The sequence below is a fragment of the Chiloscyllium plagiosum genome, chromosome 28 (assembly GCF_004010195.1).
Source record: "Chiloscyllium plagiosum isolate BGI_BamShark_2017 chromosome 28, ASM401019v2, whole genome shotgun sequence".
Classification (NCBI taxonomy): Eukaryota; Metazoa; Chordata; class Chondrichthyes; order Orectolobiformes; family Hemiscylliidae; genus Chiloscyllium; species Chiloscyllium plagiosum.
In genome coordinates, this window is record NC_057737.1 from 18,899,452 (window position 1) to 18,923,886 (window position 24,435).

The following is a 24,435-nucleotide window of genomic DNA, read 5'->3' on the forward strand; positions in this document are numbered from 1 at the left end:
TTTCCAGGATTTCCAATACCTCTTCTCTACATACCTCAAAGCCATCCATTCTACTTATTTGTGCCTCAGTATTTTCATCGACAACAATGCCCTGTTCCTGAGTGAATACTGAAGAAAAGTATTCATTCAGTGTCTCCCCAATCTCTTCCGCCTCCACACGCAACTTCCCACTACTATCCTTGACTGGACCTATTCCTACCCTAGTCATTCTTTTATTCCTGACATACCTATAGAAAGCCTTAGGGTTTTCCCTAATCCTATCTACTAAGGACCTTTCATGTCCCCTCCTTGCTGCTCTTAGCTCTCTCTTCAGTTCCTTCCTGGCTACCCTATAACTCTCAATCGCCCCAATTGAACCTTCACGTCTCATCTTGAGATAGGCCGCCCTCTTCCATTTAACAAGGGATTCCAATTCCTTATTAGACCACGGCTCCCTCACACGACCCTTTCCTCCCTGCCTGATGGGTACATACTTATCAAGGACACTCAATATTTGCTCCTTGAACAAGCTCCACATATCAATTATGCCCTTGCCTTGAAGCTTACTTTTCCAGGCCACACATCCTAAGTCATGCCTCACCGCATCATAATTTCCCTTACCCCAGCTATAACTCTTGCCCTGTAGTGCACACTTATCCCTCTCCATCACTAGAGTAAAAGTCACTGAATTGTGGTCACTGTCCCCAAAGTGCTCACCTACCTCTAATTCTAACACCTGGCCTGGTTCATTACCCAGAACCAAATCCAGTATGGCCTCACCTCTTGTTGGCCTATCTACATATTGTGTCAGGAAACCCTTCTGCACACATTGGACAAACACTGACTCATCTAACGAACTTGAGCTATAGCTTTCCCAGTCAATATCTGGAAAGTTAAAGTCCCCCATAACAACCTCCCTATTACTTTCACTCTTCTTTTGAATCATCCTCGCAATCCTTTCTTCTGCGTTTCGTGGACTATTAGGAGGCCTGTAAAAAACTCCTAACTGGGTGAGCTCACCTTTCCTATTCCTAACCTCAGCCCAAACTACCTCAGTTGGCGAGTCTTCATCATCGTCCTTTCCACAGCTGTAATACTATCTTTGACAAGCAATGCCACACCTCCCCCTCTTTTACCCCCACCTCTGACCCTACTAAAACATTTAAACCCTGGAACCTGCAACAGCCAATCCTGTCCCTGTTCTACCCATGTCTCCGTAATAGTCACAACATCGAAGTCCCAGGTACCAGCCCACGCTGCAAGTTTACCTACCTTATTCCGTATACTTCTTGCATTGAAGTATACACACTTCAAACCACTTTCCTGTTTACAGGCACCCTCCTTTGAAATTGATGCCATGTTCCTGACCTCCCTACACTCCAGGTCCTGCACCCTAAAGCTACAGTCTGGGTTCCCATGCCCCTAGTATAGGAATTAGGAGGTCATGTTGTGGCTGTAAAGGACGTTGGTTAGGCAACTTTTGGAATATTGTGTATAATTCTGGTCTCCTTCCTATCAAGAAGGATGTTGTGAAACTTGAAAGAGTTCAGAAAAGATTTAAAAGGATGTTGCCAGGGTTGGAGGATTTGAACTACAGGGAGAGGCTGAATAGGCTGGGGCTGTTTTCCCTGGAGCGTTGGAGGCTGAGGGGTGACTTTATAGATGTTTATCAAATCATGAGGGGCATGGGTAGGGTAAATAGATGAGGTTTTCTTCCCTGGGGTGGGGTGTCCAGAAGTAGAGGGCATAGGTTTAGGGCGAGAGGGGAAAATTTTAAAAGGGACCTAAAGGGCAACTTTTTCACACACAGGGTAGTGTGCGTATGGAATGAGCTGTCAGAGGAAGGCATCTGGATGGGTATATGAATAGAAAGGGTTTGGAGGAATGTGGGACAAGTGCTGGCAAATGGGACTAGATTAGGTTAGGATGGCTCATCGACATGGACGAATTGAACTGAAGGGTCTGTTTCTGTGCTGTACACCTGTGACTGTGACAATGAAAGGGGATTGACCAGTTCTCCCAGCTGAGCTTTTCATTGGTTTGGTTTTTTTATAGGAGTCTGTCTGTTCACTGAAAGCAGTCAGTTTGGGGCTGCTGGTCCAAGAAACAGCTACATGGAAGAAGGTGTTCAGTGCTGAATGGCTGTCACTCTCGCGTGTTCTCGCTCCCGCTCACGTGCACGTGCTCTATCACTCTCTCATAACACCCTGCGTTTGATTTGATTTTTATTTTGTGCCAAGAAGTGTTTTGGGGATTTGTTGCAGGAATTTGGAACAGCATCATTAGTCTGTTGGGTTTTTGGATAACTTAAGTTATTCTGATTTCTGTTCTCTTTTGTTTGTTTTATTTGGTAATCTTGTAAATAAATTATTTTTTATTTAAAACTAAGTGGTTGGACCATCTACATCACTCCTGGAATATCCACTGTACACCTGCTTGATACAATTGCCAAAGTTAGAGTCCAGGCTACTTTGTTGAAATGTTTTAAGGGGGTCTGGCCTGGTTTATTAAGTGCATAGTACAAGTCTCTGACCCAGCTAGCACAGAGCTGATTCCTGGACTGAAAGAGCCCCTGACATTCATGTTTATATCTGTCCACCAGGGCTGTCTGAACCAAGTTAACAGCCCTAAACAGGGAAATCGTATTCTTTGAGATCCACCTAGCTGACCTCATTCCAATCACGACAGTGTACTGCTGAGTAACACAAAACATAATTAGTTGAAAGTATGTAAAAGGGCTGGATCCACCTATCTCAAAGCATTGTTATTTAGAGTTATAGGAGAAAGTGAGGACTGCAGATGCTCGAGAATAGAGCTGAAAATGTGTTGCTGGAAAAGTGCAGCAGGTCAGGCAGCATCCAAGGAGCAGAAGAAGGGCTCCTGAACTTTCTGAAGAAGGGCTCATGCCCGAAATGTCGATTCTGCTCCTATTTAGAGTTGTAGCCAATCTGTCAGTAATTAGTTAAGAAAATAAAAATTGAAGCATGATATTGATTAGTTTCAAATCCATTTCTTAAAAGAAAATTATAGTAGCATTGAATATTCTACCAAAACTATCTCTATCATATCATTTTCCAGTATTAAACGACAATTATTTGAATAAGTAAAGTTTCTACTTTGTGATTTTAATATGCAAAGAAAGTTGTAGCACTGTCTAGATTACTTCTACCCTCCACAATAGCAAAATTACACAGGTAGGGACTGCTGTTAATCTCTTACTTCATGGAATAGAACTTCAGGCTACAACTGGAGCAGTTTAGATATGACATTTTGTTTGTTTCCTCCTGACCCAAAATAAACTGAATGGCTATGGACCTCAAATTGTACAAGTTAATTTTGCTTATTGTCACAGGAACACACAAATCGTGTTACTTGACCCGAGGGAAAAAATGTTCAATGTTGTAAACTAATGGTTTTAAACACCATTTTAGATAAACAATTGAAAATTGATTCTTCTGGATAAACAAGAAAATCAAACTGTCTCTAGTTACTCACTGACCATATTTTTAAACTATATTCTGTAGGAGAAGAGGATTACATCACAGTTATGTTTGATATAAAAATATTCAGAAATTGAATATCTCACCATTTTTCAAGTAAAAGCACAATTGTTGGAAGGTTAAATGATGATGCAAGGATTGACCACCACCTCATTGATATGGTGGAGTATTTACTGAAATGTTAATTCGAGGGCTATTTGATTTTAAACTACAGACACATTGTAATAGTGAAAAATGATACACAAAAGGCATTTTCCATATAAGGCAGTACATGTTGTGTAGTGAATTTATCACTGTGGCAACGAACAAACACAAAAGTCTCTTCAGTATGCAGTGTTTGGAGCCTGGCTTTAAAAGTATAGCATTGTAAAACCATCACAAACAACTTAGTAGAGGCAAACTTAGTGTTGCGATCAAGAGATTCCAGCATTCTTACTATTTGATTATCCGTGGTGCCATTAGAGTTGAAGTGTTTTAACTGTAAGCTTAAGTTTAACTTTATTTTTAACAGTAGTGGAGAATTAACCTCTTAGTTTTTTTTGAAAAATGTATTTGTGTGTGGGCTATTTAAAATGATTAAGTAACAGAAATATGATTTTACTTACTGAAATTAGTTCTGATGTCTACATTCCAGCCTTTTTGTTTCGGGTATGCAGAGATGTGGGTAACATAGTTAAATGAAACTAAGCCTCCATGAGAATAGTACATAAAGTAATCCATACTCAATGCATTTCCAAAGTCCTACCTTTGGAGGAGGCTTGCTGCATGATCTGATTTAAACAAACAATCAAGAATACTCCAACACGAGATTATATTTTGAAACCAAGTGTTTTACTCATTGAAACCTGACAGTAAATATCTTAACTGGAAATTCCAATCTTTATGGGCAATGTACATCACATGAAAAAGATAAATTTGTTTTTAAAAAATGATGACATTTACATTTGAGACTCATAATGTTTCTTTTTCACTTGTAGGCAGTGGAAGAACTTCTGGAGTCATTGGATTTGGAGAAAAGCAGTTACCACATAGGCCTTAGTCGGGTAAATAATATGATTTCAAAAATGTTTGGACAGACAAAATAGATAAGTACCACAGGTATTTATATTACTATTTTGTCTCACAGGAACAGGGAATTAGTGTGATTTCTTAACTTCTATCTTGCTAAATAAACATAGTCAGAATTTCATTGTTAGCAAAATAAATGGTATTATTGGATGCATGGATTAAAAACTGAAACAAAAACAGAACCTATTAGAAATATGCAATGAGTATATTGCTGTCCAAAGGAAAAATAACAATCTGTGAGACATCCATGTAATATTAACATGCAATTTTCCTGTCTCTTCAGAAGTTGACAGATAGTACTGAGTTGATTTACCATAAATGTTTAAAGTTAGTTGGCCAGATTTGGTAATTTCTAAATTAGAGTGTTCAGCTAATAGTTTTGATATTGCTGAGAATCCAATTCTTTGCTTCCAAAAGCAAGTTGTTATCGTTTAAATGACTTTGAAGTTGGTATTATGAGCATTGTTGGTTAATATTGTAGGTTAATCAAAGGATTTAAAAGAATTTGGCTCATAGTAGCAGCAGATATTGGAGATTCCTTGTTTATGGTTTGTGGAACAAAGTGTTCCCTGGCCAACATCTGTCTCGGGCTTGCTACAGTGCTGTAGTGGAGCTCAGAGCAAGTTGGAAGAACAACACCTCATCTTCTTCTTGGGAACCTTGCAACTTTCAATAATTTTAGGGCCTGAGCGCCGCCTTGCATGTCCTTACCCTAACCATCAGATACTAGGCCTTGTCATCACATGGGCTGCCACCACAAACTACTCGTTATCTGCCACAACAGCTATTTATTCTCCCAGGCTGATCTTTACACATTCTGCCTCACTGGTTCACTCTCTCTCCCCTCTGTCTGTCTGTATGTCTCTGTCTGTCTGGGTCTCTTCGCCTTCTCTCCACCCCCCAATGTCCCTTCTATAACATATATATCAACTTGTTCCTAGCTAAAATCAGTTCTGCAGATTGGGTCACTAGACCCGAAACTTTAACTCTGCTTTCTGTCCACAGATGCTCCCAGACCTGCTGAGCTTTTTCCTGTAATTTGATTTTGTTTCACATCTATTTAAAGCAGTGTCAAGTAAGTCTAGTCTGGCTTGTTGCACATGACACTTCACTGCTCAATCGTGCTGACGGTGCTTTCCTTCTTATTGTCCTTGTTTTCTCCTAATTTTGGTGCAAAAGTGAGGTACCCTTATATTTATGCTCAACCTCAGTGAGGGGTTGTGTAATTGAATCAGCAACCATAATTGCAGAGAGTAGCCTTTGCTTCACAGAGCTGTCCTCGAAAGGTATTTGGTCCTTTCCATGAAGCATAAACCTGAAAGTGATCCAGGCTGTAGACATAAAGGCAGCTTCATTTAGCACAGATCTTGAAGATGTGGTACCAATGATCACTGATGACTTGCATGTTTGCTTAATGGAAGCCGTTTCTATTGTTGAAGTTTGCCGTATTATAATACAACACACATTGTGTGTTTACTCCCTGCATCTGGGATAATCCAGCTTTATTGATTAAGCCTTCTGTGTTGGCTGCAACACTGATCTTGTCATGGGGAAATGTGATGAATTGGTGTGATCTAGCAAAAATTGCATCAATAACAGTCTTGATACATTTGTTTGTTGAGGATTGAGAGATCCCACACAGCAGACACTTTCATAACAGCTGTCAATTTGATGGTCACAGGGATAGGAGGGTAGCTCACTGCTTCAGTTCACAAATCCAGCTCCATTGGATGACCTAGTTGTGTGAGGGTGTCCTGAAATATACTCAGTCAATGTATCAATGCTCCTCACACACGGAGGAAATGACATTGAGGGCAGTATAGGCGGTCCAAGCTCTTATCTCCGACAGATCCTGAAGGGACCTTCAGGTAGAGGCTGTTCCAACAGCTGCTGGAGATTGTTGCTGGTCTGGGAATGTCTGGTGCATTTGTTCCTCCTTGATTTTTTTTTCCCCTGTCTTCATTGCACAGTGATGATGACCCCTTGCCATGGCTGAATCCATTGGTCATGTTTCCATTTTAGGGGTGGAGAGTGGAGGAGAAAGTATCAGAAACAGAGCAAGTCCTCTGCTAGTCAAATAATCTGGGAATCCTACCAATTTTAACTAGCTTTGGATCCTTACCTAGCATCCTCTTAAGATCTTGCCTGCCTGAGACTTATGTTATGCTGACCATGTGCTGAAATAAACTGTAACTTGTGTAAAACTTCCCAATGCTCCTTGCTTCATTATTGTTGGCCTGACAGGTGGTTATATTTGCATGGTTACATTTTCTAGATTGTCTAACTTGTCGTGACTCTCCTCAGGCTTGCTCAGCCCTTTGGTTGCTACTCTAGCTATGGCATTCAATCATAAGTCCAATAGGAATTAGGAACTGAACAACCACCAATACACAGGAAGCAGTTCTAATCTGGGGCAGAAGTCCATCCTAATACCCTAGTCCCAAACTGACTACCATTAGTCTGAATTTTCCATTTGACTTGCACATTTTCTTCCAGTTATTTGACTTCTTGTTGGCTTCACTGATACTGCTTCATTTCAGCTTGGTCCTCTCTCCTCATCTCTCATTCTAGAAGTTTTGGGATTTGTTTCCCCTCAGGAACCTGGTATTTTAGGATTGGCAGTTAAATTCATCAGATCCCTATGTGATGGCCAGGTGTTAGTTATCACCAAATGCCCAATTGTCATTGGGGCCTGACATGGAAGCAGAAACTAGAGTTGATCACTGCTCAGTGGATATTACTGTACTGATTTTGTGGCTTACTGGTGGTCATACAGTATTTCTGTTCTTCACAATATCCTACAGTACGTTAGAATCCAGCTATGCAAATCTTGTTCCCTATCCCAACAAAATGAGGGCAGACAACATTATTCTCTGTAGCCAATCACGAGATGCCTTCAGGAGTGAATCTGACTGGGTCATGTGTTTGAATACTGAAATGTCCTTTGGTGAACTGTTACCTTCCAATATCCCTGTATTAAGTATTCTACGACCATGTTAGTTAAGTTCCATTGGAATTTTAAAATTTCATCAACAAGCACATTATTAATGAAGTGCAAATGTCAGATGTAAGTACCGACTGGCTTAACACAATTATTCCAGCAATTCATTTGTTTCTTAAATTAGAGGTTACAATTGAATAGGTGTCTCTGGCAGGACTGTTGAGCTCCATGCTTCTTTCATTCAGCTCCAAACCATGAACATATTACCTAAAATGTGAACCTTCAGTCAACATTAATATTGATTTGACAAATGGACAATTTGATTAAAACTTGGTGATGATAAGGGTTAAATTATGATAGATAATACTGATCGTAGATATGGCAACTTTAAGTATAAATATATTTACATTGCTATGCCTTGCAGCTTCATAAGACCATAGGAGCAGAAATTAGGCCATTCAGCCCATTGAGTCTGTTCTGCCATTCAATCATGGCTGATAAATTTCTCAATCCTATTCTCCTGCTTTCTCCCCATAACACTTGATCCCCTTGATACTCAAGAACCTCTAAATACACTCAATGACCTGGCCTCCACAGCATTCTGTGGCAATGAATTCCATAGATTCACCACTTACTGGCTGAAGAAGTTTCTCCTTATCTCCATTCTAAATGGTCTTCCCTTTACTCTTCAGGCACTGTCATTCTCCATTCTGAACTACCCTGAGCTACTCCATATTCATGCTGATTGTTAACTGTGACATTTGTGTTCCATTTTTTAAAAAAAACCTATTTTTCTAATCATCCTGTTCAGAGATATTATTGCACTCCTCTTTAACAGGTGGGACTTGAATCAGGGCCGAATGGACCAGGGGTAGGATTCTGTCATTCATCACAAGAACCACTTAAACATTTAGTGTGCCCATTCAAGCACACAGATGTCATAAATGCAAAACTAAATCCATGGTGAATTTTGTTTTCCATCTCACACTCCAGAATAGAGGAAAAGAATTGTTTTAGCACTGTTGCAGATTCAGCAACTGCCTTCACTTGGGAGAAGGAGGGTATAGAATTAAGGAAGAATGACTGTGAGGTTCTTCAGATTGATACACGGAGTGAGGAATTTTTAAAATGGGTTTAAAAGTGGACAAATCCCAGGCAGCTATGGGAGACAAGGGAGGAAATCACAGAAGCTTTGACACAAATTTTGAAAATAATGTGTTAGAATGTTTTCCAGTAACTTAAATTCTCATTTTTGTCATAGCTTCTTCTGGTTGCTGCTCACTTTAATTTAAGCCAACTTAATACAACCTTATTTCACACACGTTCATATTTACCAATTATGAACATACAAACCCAAAGAACTGATGCACAATTTTAAAAAATATATATATTCAACAGTATTGTGCTACTTCCAATGTAAGTTTACTAACCTTTCTCTAACTCCTAACTTTCTACCACCGATTCAGTTATTGATGTGACATGGTTTCTGGGCTTGTTTCCTTAGTCCTATCTAGCTATTAATTATAACATCACCTTATCCACCTTGTTCCATTGCTGGACATCCCATCACATCTTTTGCTTATTTGATAGCTCCCGGGATTTCAACCCTTTTTCACAATCTTCACTATCAATTTCCTTTATTTTAGTCAACCAGGAATTTGGGTATCAACTCCTAGAGCCCCCAGATAAAAGTATTTTCTTCAGACAGCTCAGTAGGTTTCCACTCATCGCTACCTGAAGTTTCTAACTTGTATTTTTATGACCATATTTAGTCCCGACCCCTGCCATATGGGGATTTAGACCTCTGTTGCACAATGGCGCTAATCTACCCCTGCTGATTCTGTCCTATTTATCTGACAATGATTCTGGTAAGACCATAAGGAATAGGAACAGGAGTTGACCATTTGGACCCTTGAGCCTGCTTCGCCATTGCTTAGGATCATGGTAGATCCGACATTCGTCGTGTCTTCTTTCCTTTCATGTAACACTTGATTCCCCTACTGATCAAGAATCTGTGAGCCTTAATTATACACAGTTCCCTGTGGCATGGAGTTCCAAAGACACACAACCCTCCGAGAAAAGAAATTTCCCTTCATCTCAGCCTTAAATTGGGGCCACTTTATTCTAAGACTATGCCCTCTGGTCCTTGACCCTCCCACGAGGGGAAACATCCTGTCAGTATTTCCACAATGAAGCCCCTTAAGAATCCGACCTTAAGCTTTCTTGGCTGTGTTCTATTCCTTGATTCTGACCTGCCTCTCGTGCCATGATTTTGACTGTCTTTGTCACTTCCTACCCCAGTATGATTTGATTGCTCTACCTTGAGTCACCAGGCATTGATATCCCCTTAAATTACTAATTCTGAAACTGCGAGGTAGGCCTGTCTTAACTACTTATAGTGAAATAAAAATTCTCACCCCTTCATTGACCTCCTTGTTACCTCTGCCCGGGAGGTATCTCATCATCAACGCATATAATGGTGTAGGGGCTTGGTTCATCACCAAAAACTGTCCAGAGTTGAATGTCTTGTTCAAAATGAGGGAGTTTTATTAGGTATGTTCATGCTAGGAGAATTCCCACTCACATGGATGGTCTGAGAGGTTCTACATTATAATGTTGTGAATTCTGCTTGAAATTGGTTAATTGTTAATCTTTTGAATTTCAGAGGGTTCCTCTCTGAGTATGAGCGAAGTTTCTTTTTTCACACTAGCTTCCCAGACTCGTCTCACTAGTTATACACCATGTCCACTCGTGGTCTGCTCCCACTTCACACAGATGGAGGTGCTGGCAACTGTTAGCATTTTCCAAGTGTCCTAGTGCTGACACCATCTTTAAAGCCCAACTATGCACTTGATCAAGTGCTAGCAGCTTGCAAGTTCCTGTCAGTTCTCCTAACCCTTTCAGACTGAGGGAAATGTTACCTATTTTGCTGACAAACACTTGGTAGTCTTGCTGGCCAGGTTGCATGCAGTCGCTGCTCATGAAGTGTGTCTCAAGGTATTGGTGCCTGGTATTCAACAGGGAGGCCAGAAGAGCAAGCGGTGAACTGGAATCATCAGATTCTGCTCTGACTTTCATTTCCGGTATTTTCATCATCTAGTTTTTATTTTGCACGTGGGAGAGTGGGAAACTTATTATCAGTTGGGTGAAATAACTAAATATGACGTTATAAATAGGCCTTTCACTGCTCACTTTTTAAAAAAAAAAGTATTCTCTTACAATTTGAGGTTGAAAAATTGGACTATTTGCTCTCAATATGTGGAGTCTGCTTACTTTTTAAAAATCAATTCATACCTACCTTGGAGTCATACAGTCATAATGGAAACAGGCATTTTAGCCCACCTTGTCAATACTGACCAGGTAGTGCCTTGAGAAGGTGGTGGTGACCTGGTTTCTTGAACTAACGCAATCTGTTTTCTATAGGTAGAAGCAGAATGCCATTAGGGGGAGATCGCAGGATTTTGGTGGTAATGATCCTTGGTTTGAAAGGTGCTGTTGGTTTCTTACTGCTATTCTCACACAATTCCCCAGACTTCCTTGTCTTTATCTGCATTATTCAGTTGATGGAACTTTCCTTTGTGTTTGAGTAGCCAATTGATAGTGTTACCAAGTTTTATTTGACAAGCTGTTTCTTTAATTACATCATCTCTCCATCTTGCTCTTCTCTGATTGCGATGATTATTCATGTGATTCTTTGTGTCAAGTCGGCACATTTTCAGTTACCTAAGTTTTCCACCAAGTATCCCATGATCCACATATGTCAGCTGCCTCTTATGGTTTGCAAAAACTTTGGAAGAGCATCCTCCTGGCTAAATATGCGAAGAACATTCTTGATAGATTAAGCATTCTATACTTCAAAGTTATCTTCATATTGTTGTAACTCCAGCAGTTGACTTTTGTTGATACTGTGGTCAGAACACTCCATAAAAACTTCTGTGCTAACTTAAAACTAGAAACCATCAATTCAAATGGTGCATCTGTGAAAAAAAAGTTGAAATGGTGTTTCGCTTTTAAGAAATCCTTCTTAGGGCAGATCAACTGTTTTAGTACTTGTTCTTACAATTACACAATTTCAACAAGCATTTTTAAAACATGTTGCAAAAATGCAGTTGTCGAGCAAGAAAACTATTTTCAACACTATTGTTCACAAAGATGCAAGCATGAAAGCAGCAAAGCATATCTGTCTTTCAAACTTGTTACATTTACTACAAAACTGAATTTTCTTTGTTCTGCAGAATTAAGTATTGAAGCACTAATTGTATGTTTATGGTAGTTTAAGTTCAAACATGTAAAGTAAGCCACAAAACTGCACCATTGTTATGGTGAAGATATCTATGATCTGTAATTTCAGTAATCAAAATTTTCCACCTATCAGTTTTCCTGAATTCATGTATAGGCATATCAATATAAAATTGAATTAATCGGATTTTTAAAAATAAGTATTCTACTTTAGTGACTTGCAGAACTAGAGTTAGTGGAAATCGGGGGGAAACCTCATCCGCTGGTTAGAGTTGTATCTAGCACAAAGGTAAATGTTGCAGTTGTTGGAGGTCAGTCATCTCAGCTCCAGAACATCTCTGCAGAAGTTCCTCAGGGTAGCATCCTAGGCCCAACCATTATCAGCTGTTTCATCAGCAGCGTTCACCCCATCCATAAGGTCAGAAGTGGGGATATTTGCTGAGTGTACAACATACATGACAACTCAGTTTCTGAAGCAGTTCATGACCAGATGCAGCAAGACTTGGACAACATCCAGGCTTGTCCTGAAAGGTGGCAAGTAATATTCACACCATACAAATGCCAGGCAATGACCATCTCCAATACGAAACCATCTACCCATCACACCCACATAATCTGAGGCCTTACCATCACTGAATTCTCCATTCTAAACAATGTGGTTTTCGTTGACCAAAAACTGAACTGTACTAGCCGTGGCTGCAAGAGCAGGTCAGAGACTAGGAATCTTGCAGTGAATAACTCACCACCTGACTCTACAAAACCTGTCCTTCATCTGCAAATCAGGAGCGTAATGGAATATTTGAAATGGATGAGTACAGCTCCAGTAGCACTCCAGAAGCTTGATTGGCACTTCATCTACAAGCATCCACAATGATGCTTAGTAGCAGCATTGCATATGATCTACAAGATGCACTGCAGAAATTCACCAAAGTTTGTTAGTACCTTGAAACCATCCCTGCAAGTTCCCCTCCAAGCCACTCATCATCCTGACTTGGAAATATATCACTAGTCTTTCAATGTTGCTGGGTCACACTCTTCTCCACCAAACGATTCCCTGCCAAATAGCATGTGGGTGAACCTATAGTGCACAGACTGCAATGGTTCAAGAAGACAGCTCACTGCCACTTTCTCAAGGGCAATTAGGGATGGGTAATTAGTGCTGGCCCAACCACCAATACTTCCATCCCGTGAGTGAATTTTTTGTAAAAAAAAAAGTATTTATAAAATGTAATCAGTGGATCAGACATGTTTTTATACATGGAATTGATGTGCACAGTACAAAATAAATCATTTTTGCAGAAATCTACATGACTATTTTTAACATGGTGTTCACTAAACCTTTGAGCATGTTAAGCATCATTTGAATAAATTTTAGAATTTTCTATACAACCTATTCAGCAGTGTTAAGACGCACTTCTAGAGAAGATAGGACTTGAACAAGGCCTCTTGGCTCAGAGAAGGAAAGCCACAGAGCCACAAGGCCACCTTTAAAATATTTTTTAATCAACCTGTTAACAACATGCATGTTATGATGCAACGCTGAAGCAGGTGGAGCTAGAAACTTTGGGCCTTGAACTCAAGTCTCCTGTCCCAGAAGTAGGGACATTACCACATTTTAATCTTGAAATTGCACTTAGAACATAGAACATAGAAGAATACAGCGCAGTACAGGCCCTTGGGAAACTTTGGGCCTTGAACTCAAGTCTCCTGTCCCAGAAGTAGGGACATTACCACATTTTAATCTTGAAATTGCACTTGAAGCCATTGGAGTTGCAATTATGACTTCATTTTGCTATACATAAACATGCTAGTTTAATGTTTACTGAAATTGTTCAAAATTATAGTGTGGTGTTTAGAAAATAACAAAGTTAAAATTTATCAGTTTCTTGAACCATTGAGATTGTGTACCTTATAAGAAGAATGCCTTTAAAGTGAGCATATTTATGAATTGGGAGCAGAAGTAGGTCATTCGGCACTGGAAGCTTTCTCTGCCATTCACTTAAGTTCTGTTGTGTTGATCTATTTGAGTTCCAGATATTGGGTACTGTGTTAGAGCAATACTAAATAGAGCAAAACCATGCACATCTACACCCAGAAACAGCTAGTAGTCCTGTTGAAGAGCCCAGTGGTTAATTTAAATATATTTAAATGCTTTCCCATGCTCTATAAAAACAATCTGAACCATTATAACACTGGGATTCCCCCAAAATCATTTACTAGCTGGCCTCCTGGTCAAGTTCTGGTTGATAATCTGGTGGCCTAGAGCTAATTTGCTTATTTTTGACCAATAGCCCTATGCCAGAGAGGCATGGCCATCAAATGGACAGGGCCTCCCATTGCAGTTGTCAGGTTGTTGAATCTCATTCTTTGCTGGCAGGAAGGGGGAAATAGAACCTACCTCTGTATGCCAAGGTTAGTAATATAGTTGCACTTTATATTGTATCCAGATATTTTACAAATTTATTTATAATTTTCAGTTATAGATTTATTTACTTACACTTGCTACACACCATAGACCGCGTTCAAAATGAATACTGTAATAGAGTCAAAGATATAGGATGTAAAAGGTGGCGCAGAATCTTATCAACTTAATATTGAAGAAGTTTTAATTTCATTTGAAGCCATTTAATGTGACAGTTTTGCTACAATAACTTGGGCCATCTTGCTGAGCAACATTCAAATGAGTTTAATGCAAATTGTACAAATTACTGGCAACAATTTTGAAGTGTTTAATTGTAAGGTTATGCATTCTGAACTACATGGATATGACAAATACATTTATGAACAATTACTGGATATTTCAATTTTCAAAATCTACAATTTCTGTCTGTGTCTGGTATATAACACCCATTAATGTGGACATCTTAGACTGTTATCAAGTCTACATAGTACATGTTTTACAGACAAGTATGAATATAACCTAAATAATTTTTAATGATTAAACATCTGATACCTAAAAATAGTGATACATTTGTGATGGATTAACTAAACACAGTCAGCAATTTACCATTGAATCCATTTCATCAATCATAGATGATAGTCCACTCTTTTTGAGAATAATATTTATTATGATGCTTAAAATGCAGGACATGACTTGGTGGAAAACATTCAGATCCTTTATAATCTAGTGCAGTTTTTGACCTTTTAAATCCTCATGACAACAATGTGCTACTTTACTACCAATCCCACTCACCAAGTTTTAAATTCATAAGTATTTAAGGAGAAAAGATCATCACTGTGTAAAGTCATGGACTGTTATGGGACATTTATATGAACCAGATGAGAGCGCGTTAATTGGATTTTGTTACAGGAGGTTAATCCTTCTATCCAGGAATTTTAATAGGAGAGGAATTGGTGACAGAATGGTAATGTTCTTCAATTTTTATTGCTATGTTCTGTTCTTTTTGCATTTTAATTAGATAGGCTGAAATCTTTTCAAACCAGGTAGTTGAAATATTTTGTATCCTGTGTCTTTAATTAGTTTCAAGTTTATTTCACATAAATTGTGTAACATTAATAGTTGAATGGTTTTGGAGATTACAGTACATACCTGTGCAATATTTTATGTTCTGTTGAATAGCTAGAGCTTCAGAATGAGAAAAATAAGAAAGATCAATGGAATAAGTTAATACATTTAATTGAATGAACAGATTTTATTTCCTGTTCAGTAATAAATAAGCATTGCAAAAAACCCGCTTTTTCCACAAATCTAATGTGGATAGATTTGTATTGTATTTGTGGTAAATAGAGGTGTTTATACTATTTAGTTTATGACACCTAAACCAAACCTATGCAAGACCATTAACTTTGTTTTCAGTTCAGTTCAGTTCAGAGGAATAAGGAATTCAGTTCAAAAGCAATAGTTCAGTTCTGCTCAGAAATCACCAGAGTTGAGTTCAGAAAGCATGTATACAATAGGCCTCCCAACGGCTAGAATTCAGATGAGTGAGGGAGGATCTCATGGAGACTTTTAAAATTGTGATTTTTGAGAAGATTTATAGCTCAGGTTGAGATTCAGGTTGTAAGTTTGCTCACTGAACTGGTAGGTTTGCTCTCAAATGTTTCGTCACCATGCTAGGCAACATAGTCAGTGAGCCTCCATTGAAGCGCTGGTGTTCTGTCCTGCTTTCTATTTGTGTGTCTTGGTCTGTTAAGGTGGGTGATATCATTTCTGGTTCTTTTTCTCAGAGGTTGGTAAAGGGGGTCCAAATCGATGTATATATTGATGGAGTTCCAGTCTGAATGTCAGGCCTGAAGGAATTCCTGTGCGTGTCTCTGTTTAGCCTGTCCTGGGATGAATGTGTTGTCCCAATCGAAGTGGTATCCTCCTTAGTCTGTGTGTAAGAATACCAGTGATAGCTGGTCACGCCTTTTGGGGGCTAGTTGGTGCTCGTGTATCCTGGTGGCTAGTTTTCTGCCTACCTGTCCGATGTAGTGTTTGTTGCAGTCCTTGCAGGGTATTTTATATATGACATTCGATTTGCTGGTTGTTGGTTTAGATTCATCAGTAGCTGTTTGTGTGTTGGTAGATTTGTGGGTTACCATGATGCCAAGAGGTCAGAGTAGTCTGGTAGTCATCTCTGAGATGTTTTTGATGTATGGTAGTGTGGCTAGAATCTCTGGGTATGTTGTGTCTATTTGTCTGGGTTTGTGTTTATGTAATCGGTGGACTGTGTTTATCGGGTGCCTGTTGTTCTTGAATACACTAGGTATTTTCCTTCTGCTGCTCATAGTTCCTGGGTGTTGCAGGTATGTTGTGGCCTGTTTAAATGTCCTGATGCAGCTCTATTTGTCGGTGTGTTGGGATGATTGCTCCTGTAGTTGAGTATCTGGTCTGTGTGTATTGCTTTCTTGTAGACGCTGGTCTGCAGTTCTCCATTGACTGTTCGTTCCACTGTGACATCTAGGAAGGGGAGTTTGTTGTTTTCTTTAGTGAAATTTATGCCAGTAAGGATGTTAATGTTATTGTAGGTTTCCTCTAATTTGTTCCGTTTCGTGATGACAAAGGTGTCATCCACGTAGCGGACCCAAAGTTTGGGTTGGATCATGGGGAAAGCTATTCATTCTAGTCTCTGCATCAGTGCTTCTGCTAAGAGTCCTGATATTGGTGATCCCATCGGTGTCCCATTGATTTGTTTGTAGATCTTTTAAAACATAAAAGCTTTGTCCTAAAGACTCATCTGTTTACATATAAACAGAAAGGCATCCCAATACCCTTTTATCTCTGAATCAGTTGATTTGGAGCTTGGATTGTTTTATGGCCCCTCCGAAAAAAAATCAAGGACTGGGTATCCTTGAGGAAAGGGGCAGCTCTTAGAAAAAGGGATCAGCTTTGTGACATAGGCAGGAAATGGAGAATTATGATTGGGGGCGGCTGTGTGAGGGCAAATTCACATCAGACGTGGGAGTATTTAAAATGGCAATTGATAAGCTTTCAGGAGTGTCACATTCCTGCGAGAATAAAGGATAGGTATGGCAAGTTACATAAATCTTGGATGACCAAGCTATTATGACCTTGGTCAAAAAGAAAAAGGAAGCATGCTTAAGGTCTAGGAGGATGAGAATTGACAAAGCCTTAGCAAGAGAGGAACCAGGCAAAGGGTTGGCCCACTCCAGGACAAAGGAGGGAATCTATGTGTGAAGCCAGAAGAAGTAGGTGAGATCGTAAACAAATACTTTGGTGGAGGATGATCTCTGGGAAGGATGTGTCAAATTTCTAAGCCATACTGCTGTTAAAAAGAAAGAGGCATTGTGCTTCTTAAAAATGTGTCAAGGTAGGTAAATTGCAGGGTCCCAATGGAATCTATCCCAGAATATTGAGGGAAGCAAGAGAACCAATTGCTGGAGCATTGACAGACAAGTTTGAATTCTCTTTGGCCACAGTTTAGATCCCAGAAGACCAGAGAATAGCCAATCTTATTCCATTATTTAAGCAGGGTAGCATGGATAATACAGGAAATTACAAGCTGGTGAGCCTCATGTTGGTGGTAGGGAAATTATTGGAAAAGATTCTCAAAGATAAGATCTACACCCATTTAGAAGCAAACAAGCTTATTATTGATAGGCAACATGGTTTTTGTGCAGTGGAGGTCATGCCTCACTAACTTTATCGAGTTTTTGAGGAGGTGATGAAGATGATTGAGGGAAAAGTGGTTGATGTCCTCTATGTGGACCTCGTTAAGCCTTTGAGAAGGTCCTTCATGGCAGACTGGTACAAAAGGTGAAGTCACATGGTATCTGGGTGAGTTGACAAGATGTATGCAGAACTGGTTTAGTCATAGAAGACCAAGGATAGGTATGGAAGGCTACTTTTCAGAATGGAGGGTTGTGACTAGTGGTGTCCACAGAGGTCGGTGCTGGGACCTCTGTTGTTCATGGTCTGTATAAATGATTTGGAGGAAAACCTGGTAAGTTTGCAGACTTGATTGGTGAATTTGCAGATAGTGAAGAGGATTGTCAAAGGATACAGCAGGATATAGATCCGTTGGAGGCATGGATAGAAAAATGGCAGATGGCGTTTAATCCAGACAAATGTGAGGTAATTCATTTTGGAAGGTCAATTACTGGTGCAAATTATACAGTGCTGAAAATGTGTTGCTGGAAAAGCGCAGCAAGTCAGGCAGCATCCAGGGAACAGGAGAATCGACGTTTCGGGCATAAGCCCTTAATTATACAGTGAATGGCAGAACCCTTTTGATATGCAGAAAGATCTGGGTGTGCAGGTCCACAGATCACTGAAGGTGGCAGCACTGGTAGATAAGGTAGTAAAACAGGCCTCTGGCATGCTTGCCTTCATAGGAAAGAGCATTGACATAAGGATAGACAAGTTATGCTGCAGCTTTAGAACTTTAGTTAAGCCACACTTGGAATATTGCATACAGTTCTGGTCACCAGGCTGTGAATGCTTTTGAGAGGGCACAGAAAAGTGTGGTATAGGGAATTTTAGCTATGAAGAAAGATTGAATAGACTGGGTTTGTTTTCACTGGAATGCAGGAGGTTGAAGGGCAACTTGATAGAGGTTTACAAGATTGTGAATGGCACAGAGAGAATGGGAAGTATGAGGCCTTTTCCCCAGGGTGGAGGGGTCAAGTACTAGGGGACACGAGTCCAAGATGCCAGGGGAGAGGTGAGGATGGGAAGGCAGGGGGTGGTTCAGTGTGTAGTTTAAAAGACACATGTGAGGCACATTTTTCGCACAAAGGGTGGTGAGTACCTGGCATGCATTGCCACAAAAAATGGTGGAAGCAGACACAATAGCAGCATTCATGAAGTACCTGGACAAATACATGAATAGGAAGGGAACAGTGGGATACTGATCCTGTAAGTGAAGACAGTTTTGGTATGGAAGGGCAAAATGTGTCACCGCAGGCATGGAGGGTTGAAGGGCCTGTTCCTGTGCTGTACTGTTTATTCCTTGTTTGTGATGAAAGGTGTATAAAATATTAACATTTTTGGAATGTGGATTATTTTAAAAAGAGATGCAGATGAAAGTGAGTTACTGCTCTGAAGGTTTTTTAAATAAAACAAAATCAGCAAGTCATTCTGGAGCAGTGACCTAAATCTAAAAGCGCTCACAAGCCATGTGAGTGTAGATACCTGTAGTGGTAAATAGAGATGTGTATACTGTTGAGTTTATGATACATAAGCTAAACATGAGCAAGGCCATTAGCTTTGTTCAGAAGAATCAGGAATTGCGTTCCAAAAAGCAATTTTTCAGTTCAACTTAGAAGTCATCCTGATGAAGGGCTTTTGCCCGAAACATCAATTTTCCTGCTCCTTGGATGCTGCCTGACCTGATGTGCTTTTCCAACACCACACTCTCTAATCTCCAGCATCTGCAGTCCTCACTTTTACTTAGAAGTCATCAGAGTTGAATTCAGAAGCAAGTTATAGTTTCTCTTCAGCAGGAGTTCAGGGAAAGCCAGTCACCTTGACAGAAGATTTCAGTTTGTGAAAGTTCAAAATGAAATTTGGTGGAAATCTGCAAGTTAATAGAACTGAGAAAGTATAGGCTCGCAGATTTGTTCATGTTTGGAATAGTTAATGTCAGCAGATCTATGGTTCGGGACTGCCTAGTCATTTAGAACATCCTTTCTGCACTTACCCTTTCTAGTCCTGTTAGAATTTTATAGGTTTCTCCATGATCCCCCCTCATTCTTACATCGCCCTAACTTATCAGTGTCTCTTTTCATAAGCCAATCCTGCCATCCCAAAAATCAGTCTGGTAAACAGTTATTTCATGCCTCCACATGCAGATCATCTTTCCTCTGATGAGGAGACCAAATTGTGCACAGTACTCCAGGTGTGGTCTCACCAAGGCCCTGCACAATTGCTGCAAGTCATCCCTGTTCCTGTACTCGCATCCTCTCAGGTGTCCTCTCACATTTGCTGCATTCACCACCTGCTGCACCTGCATGACTGCTTTTAGCGACTGGTGAACGAGAACACTCTGGTGTGTTTGTCCCTCTCCCTTTCCCAATCTGTGCCATTCAGATAATAATCTGCCTTCCTGTTTTTGCTACCAAAATGGATAACTTCTCATTCATCTGTATTATATATTATCTGCCATGCATTTTCCCACTCACTCAATTTATCCAAATTATACTGAACCATCTCTGCAGCACCGTCCTACTCAGCTCTGTTCACTTCAATGACTAATCACTACTGTAACTAAAAAAAAGTAATGTCAAACAAGGTTTCAGTCTTAGATATGACTTGTGCAAAAGCTGGTAACATAACAGCATTATAAGTTTAGAAGACAAGTTACTACCATGGGAACACAACCACAAGAGAAGGTTATTCGCCCTCCTAAGGCTGGTCTGCTATCCCATTAGGTGGCTAATCTGTGTTTCAACTCAGTTTATCTGCATTTGCTCCATAGAAAAATATAATAAATAAAAGCAGTAGAACTTTGAAATTGCTGCATCATTTCAATGTGATCATGACTGATACCCCAAGTAAAAGTTTTGATTGTGAAGTGGGAAAAGAACCCTTTATGTAAAAAAGGGATTGCTGCGCACCTTAAAAGCTAGTCAGATGAAAGTATCTGGAGAAGGAAGGTCGAGAAGTAGCATTCCAATTGGTACATGGATCATCTCACCAAACATTGCAAACAAGGACCACTGAATTGCCTTCCTAGTCTTTCCCACTGTCCAAAGTACCCAGGTTTGATTTTCCCTAGTCTGCTTCTTTATAGAGGGGAGTTTATGAGAGGGTTGGAATTTTAATTAGTGGAGTTTTATATATCAACAGTTCATAATTGCTTATCTGTAGTGAGAATCTAGTTGTAATAAGTAATAATTCTTATATACGGAAACCTGGTTCATGCTTTCTGTCAACCTGGGTCTGATAGGCACCTGGGTCTGATCTCCCACAAATTGGGGGATGTTGTATATCTTTGAAAATCATTTAAACTTTTGTGACAATTTTGGGTGTAGCACCCTCAATTCCACTTTACTATTGCTTCCCAAACCACTTGAGTTTCTTGAAGTTCAAAATCTTTTTATCTTCAAACTTAAACATAGTAATTGATGCGCATCTATAGCCGGTTGAGTAAGGAAATTTCTCCTAATCTCATTTCTAACTTATTAATGTCATGTTGAAATGGATGTCATTATATCTGGAGTTGATCAGTTAAGTGGTCCTAACTGATCTTTTCACAAATTTAATTTCAAGAAATTTACTATAAACTGCTTACATTGAATTGACTTGATTGAGTGGTCAATGAATGTGTACATTTTTAAATATAAGTTAAGTTTTCATCTGATGACTTCAAACAGGGAATAAGAATTAACGTGTTTTTAAAATGCAGTTTTAGAAGATGCAAATAAGTAAGTTGATCATTAAGCAGATTGATATTTAACACTTGTTCCAGGATAGGTATTTTTCTAATCAACCTTTTCAGAGATGTTACTACATACCTCTGACGCAGGTGGAACTTAAAGTCCAGTGTCCTTGCTCCAAAGATAGGAACTTAGCACAGTATCCCGGGAGTCCTCTTTTTACAAGAAACATTGATTTTCATTGATTATGAAACTAAATAAAAGACTCATGGCTGGGTTTTGTCCAATAGAGAGCAAAGTAATTTTTTTCGAGCTGTTGTGTCATTCATTGAATTATATGGTAAATATAATTGCTTCTGACATGAATACAATTTAAGTGAGTTTCAGTATGTTAAATTGCCTTGTAATGAACTAAACACCTTTTAAGTATTTCATTTGATTTTTTTGACTCAAACAATTTTACATTTTAGCTTCCATGATATAGTATTTAAGTGATGTCACTTGCAATTTGAAAGTATTGGAAACCAGGTTTCATTTGAATGTTAGAATTACAGAAAGCTAGAATTGGAATGGAAACTCTTGTTGGCTTTAAAAAATTAATTGCGTTTTGCACTGTAACTGAATTGATATCCAAGCTTGTAACTCTGGCTCTCTAGTTAGTTAAAGAAGACAAATCTTTGAGTGTGTTTCAGATGCAATTCTGTGTAATTGTTTTACATTTTGTTTGCCTCAGGTGTTTTTCAGAGCAGGAGCTCTGATTAAGTTGGAAGAACAAAGGGATGAACAGACTAGAAGAAATATCACACTCTTCCAGGCAGCTTGCAGAGGATACCTTGCAAGACAATATTTCAAGAAGAGAAAGGTATGATGTTTGTCAAAGCTTCATAAAACTAATGAAGAATTCATTCTAAACATGCTTTATGTATTTGTCATTTTTCATTTTAAACTATACAATTGTACAGCAAGGTGAAGGCTATTTGGTCCATCAAATCTGAGCAGGCCTTTCTGAAGAAACTGTAATCCTTTGTCCCTGGGGCCTTCCTAGTAAATCTCTCATACACTTGCCAAAGCTTCACATCTTTCCTATAAAGTGTGATACCTAGAATTGGATACAATTATGAGTGAAAAAGTGTTTTACAGAGCTTCAGTATAACCTCCTGGCTGCTGTACTCCGTGCTTCTATTTATAAACCCCAGAACCACATTTAGTTTAGTAATTGTTTTCTTATCTGGCCTAGCTGCGTTTAAAGGTTTGTGAATAGCATCACAATGTCATTGTTCATCCACTCCAATACTTTGAAAAGGTTGTGGAGGTCCTGAGAGAGTGCCAAGGAAATTTCCCACAATTTTTTTTAATATTTATTCACTGGACATGGGCATTACTGGCTAGCCCAGCACTTATTGTCCAATTTTAATTACCAGAAGTTATTTAAGAATCAACCACATTGCTGTCGGTATGGTGTCACATGTCGGCCAGACCAGGTAAGTATGACAATTTCTTGCCTGAAGGACATTAGTAAACCAGCTGGGTTTTTCTGACAATTGATAATGGTTTCATGATTCAATAGACTTTTAATTCCAGATTTTTATTCAATTTAAGTTTCCCCCATCTGCCATGGCAAGATATGAACCAAGGTCCCCAAAGTGTTATCTGATTCTCTGGATTAATAGTGAGCATTAATACCACTAGGCTATTGCCTCCCCAAATTATTCGAGGTGAAGAGGGCTTTTTGTGACAGGATTAGTTTGGAGAAACTATGATTGTTCTTTTTGGAGGAAAAGTGTTTGAGAGAAAATCTGATCGAAGTGTACAAAATTATGTCTGACTTGGATGAGACCGTCAAAGGAAAGCTGTTCCTGATAGCTGATGGAATACAGATGTGTGACACATAAACATTTGAACAAGCAGTGCAGGGGAAAGTGAGGAACAAGTTTTTATTTTAACGCAGTGAGCAGTAATGATCTAGAATGAATGTGTTGATAACAGAAATGGATAGAAACTTGAGGAAAATGAACATCCAGAACTACAGGTACAAGCAAAGGTAATGAATTGGCTGGATTGGCAGTCAGAAAGTTGGCATGGACTTAGCTGGCTGGCCGCCTTGTCTTCTGGTGACTCTATTATTCTGTCATTTAGCTTGTTTTGTATTATCTCATATATTTTGTGTGTTGAGTTTAATCTGTCGCATGTAGATGCAACATTAGAACTTCATAGTAGCAGTCATGAATAATACCTCAGCATAGCTTAAATATGGAATTCCAGCTTGGTAAATGGTATTTTGCATGGCATGGTACACTAGAATTAATCCAATTTGTATTGTAATTACAGAAAGGTTTTGACTTCCCTTTTCGGAGAAGTTTATCTTAGAAGTATTTTAGTTAAACTGATCTTGGCTTTAAGATGATATGACCAACCAGTTTGATTAAAGCTAATCAATTAACTTTTTAGGTTCAAGAACTAGCTATTCGTTGTGTCCAGAAAAACATTAAAAAGAACAAAGGGGTCAAGAACTGGCCGTGGTGGAAACTATTCACTACTGTCCGGCCACTAATTGAGGTTCAGTTAACAGAAGAGCAATTGCGGGGCAAAGATGTAAGTACTTTGGACTCTAATTTAACATAACATATTAGTTTATCCAGCCTTAGATAAATGCTGTTTTTCTTTTCGGGTTTTACATTTGCAGTTACATTTTTATCACCGCTTGAATTTGTTGTTTTATATGTAACGTAAGATCTGGATATGCAAAAGGCCCAAACATCATGAAGCAGGGATTGCTTATTCCACTGGCATCAGGAAATTTTATGAATCATGAAAGGAAATTAAGAATAAATTGAAAAACTATTTGTGCAGGGAATGACCGGTTGAATGATATTAGGCTGAGGAATTCCTTTGTCTTTCTCCTCTTTCTTCCTATGAGGTCATGGG

General features: G+C 39.2%; 1 protein-coding gene across 19 annotated transcripts in view; it reads left to right on the forward strand.

The window, feature by feature from the left end:
* Positions 1-24,435, forward strand: part of myo18ab (myosin XVIIIAb) — a 298,076-nt gene that overhangs the window by 180,404 nt on the left and 93,237 nt on the right. For all 19 annotated transcript variants that reach the window (XM_043718450.1, XM_043718434.1, XM_043718438.1 and 16 more), the window contains 3 exons: positions 4,457-4,522; positions 22,244-22,372; positions 23,959-24,102. In XM_043718450.1, the coding sequence (XP_043574385.1) occupies positions 4,457-4,522; positions 22,244-22,372; positions 23,959-24,102 (339 nt within the window). The remainder of the gene's footprint in view (positions 1-4,456; positions 4,523-22,243; positions 22,373-23,958; positions 24,103-24,435) is intronic.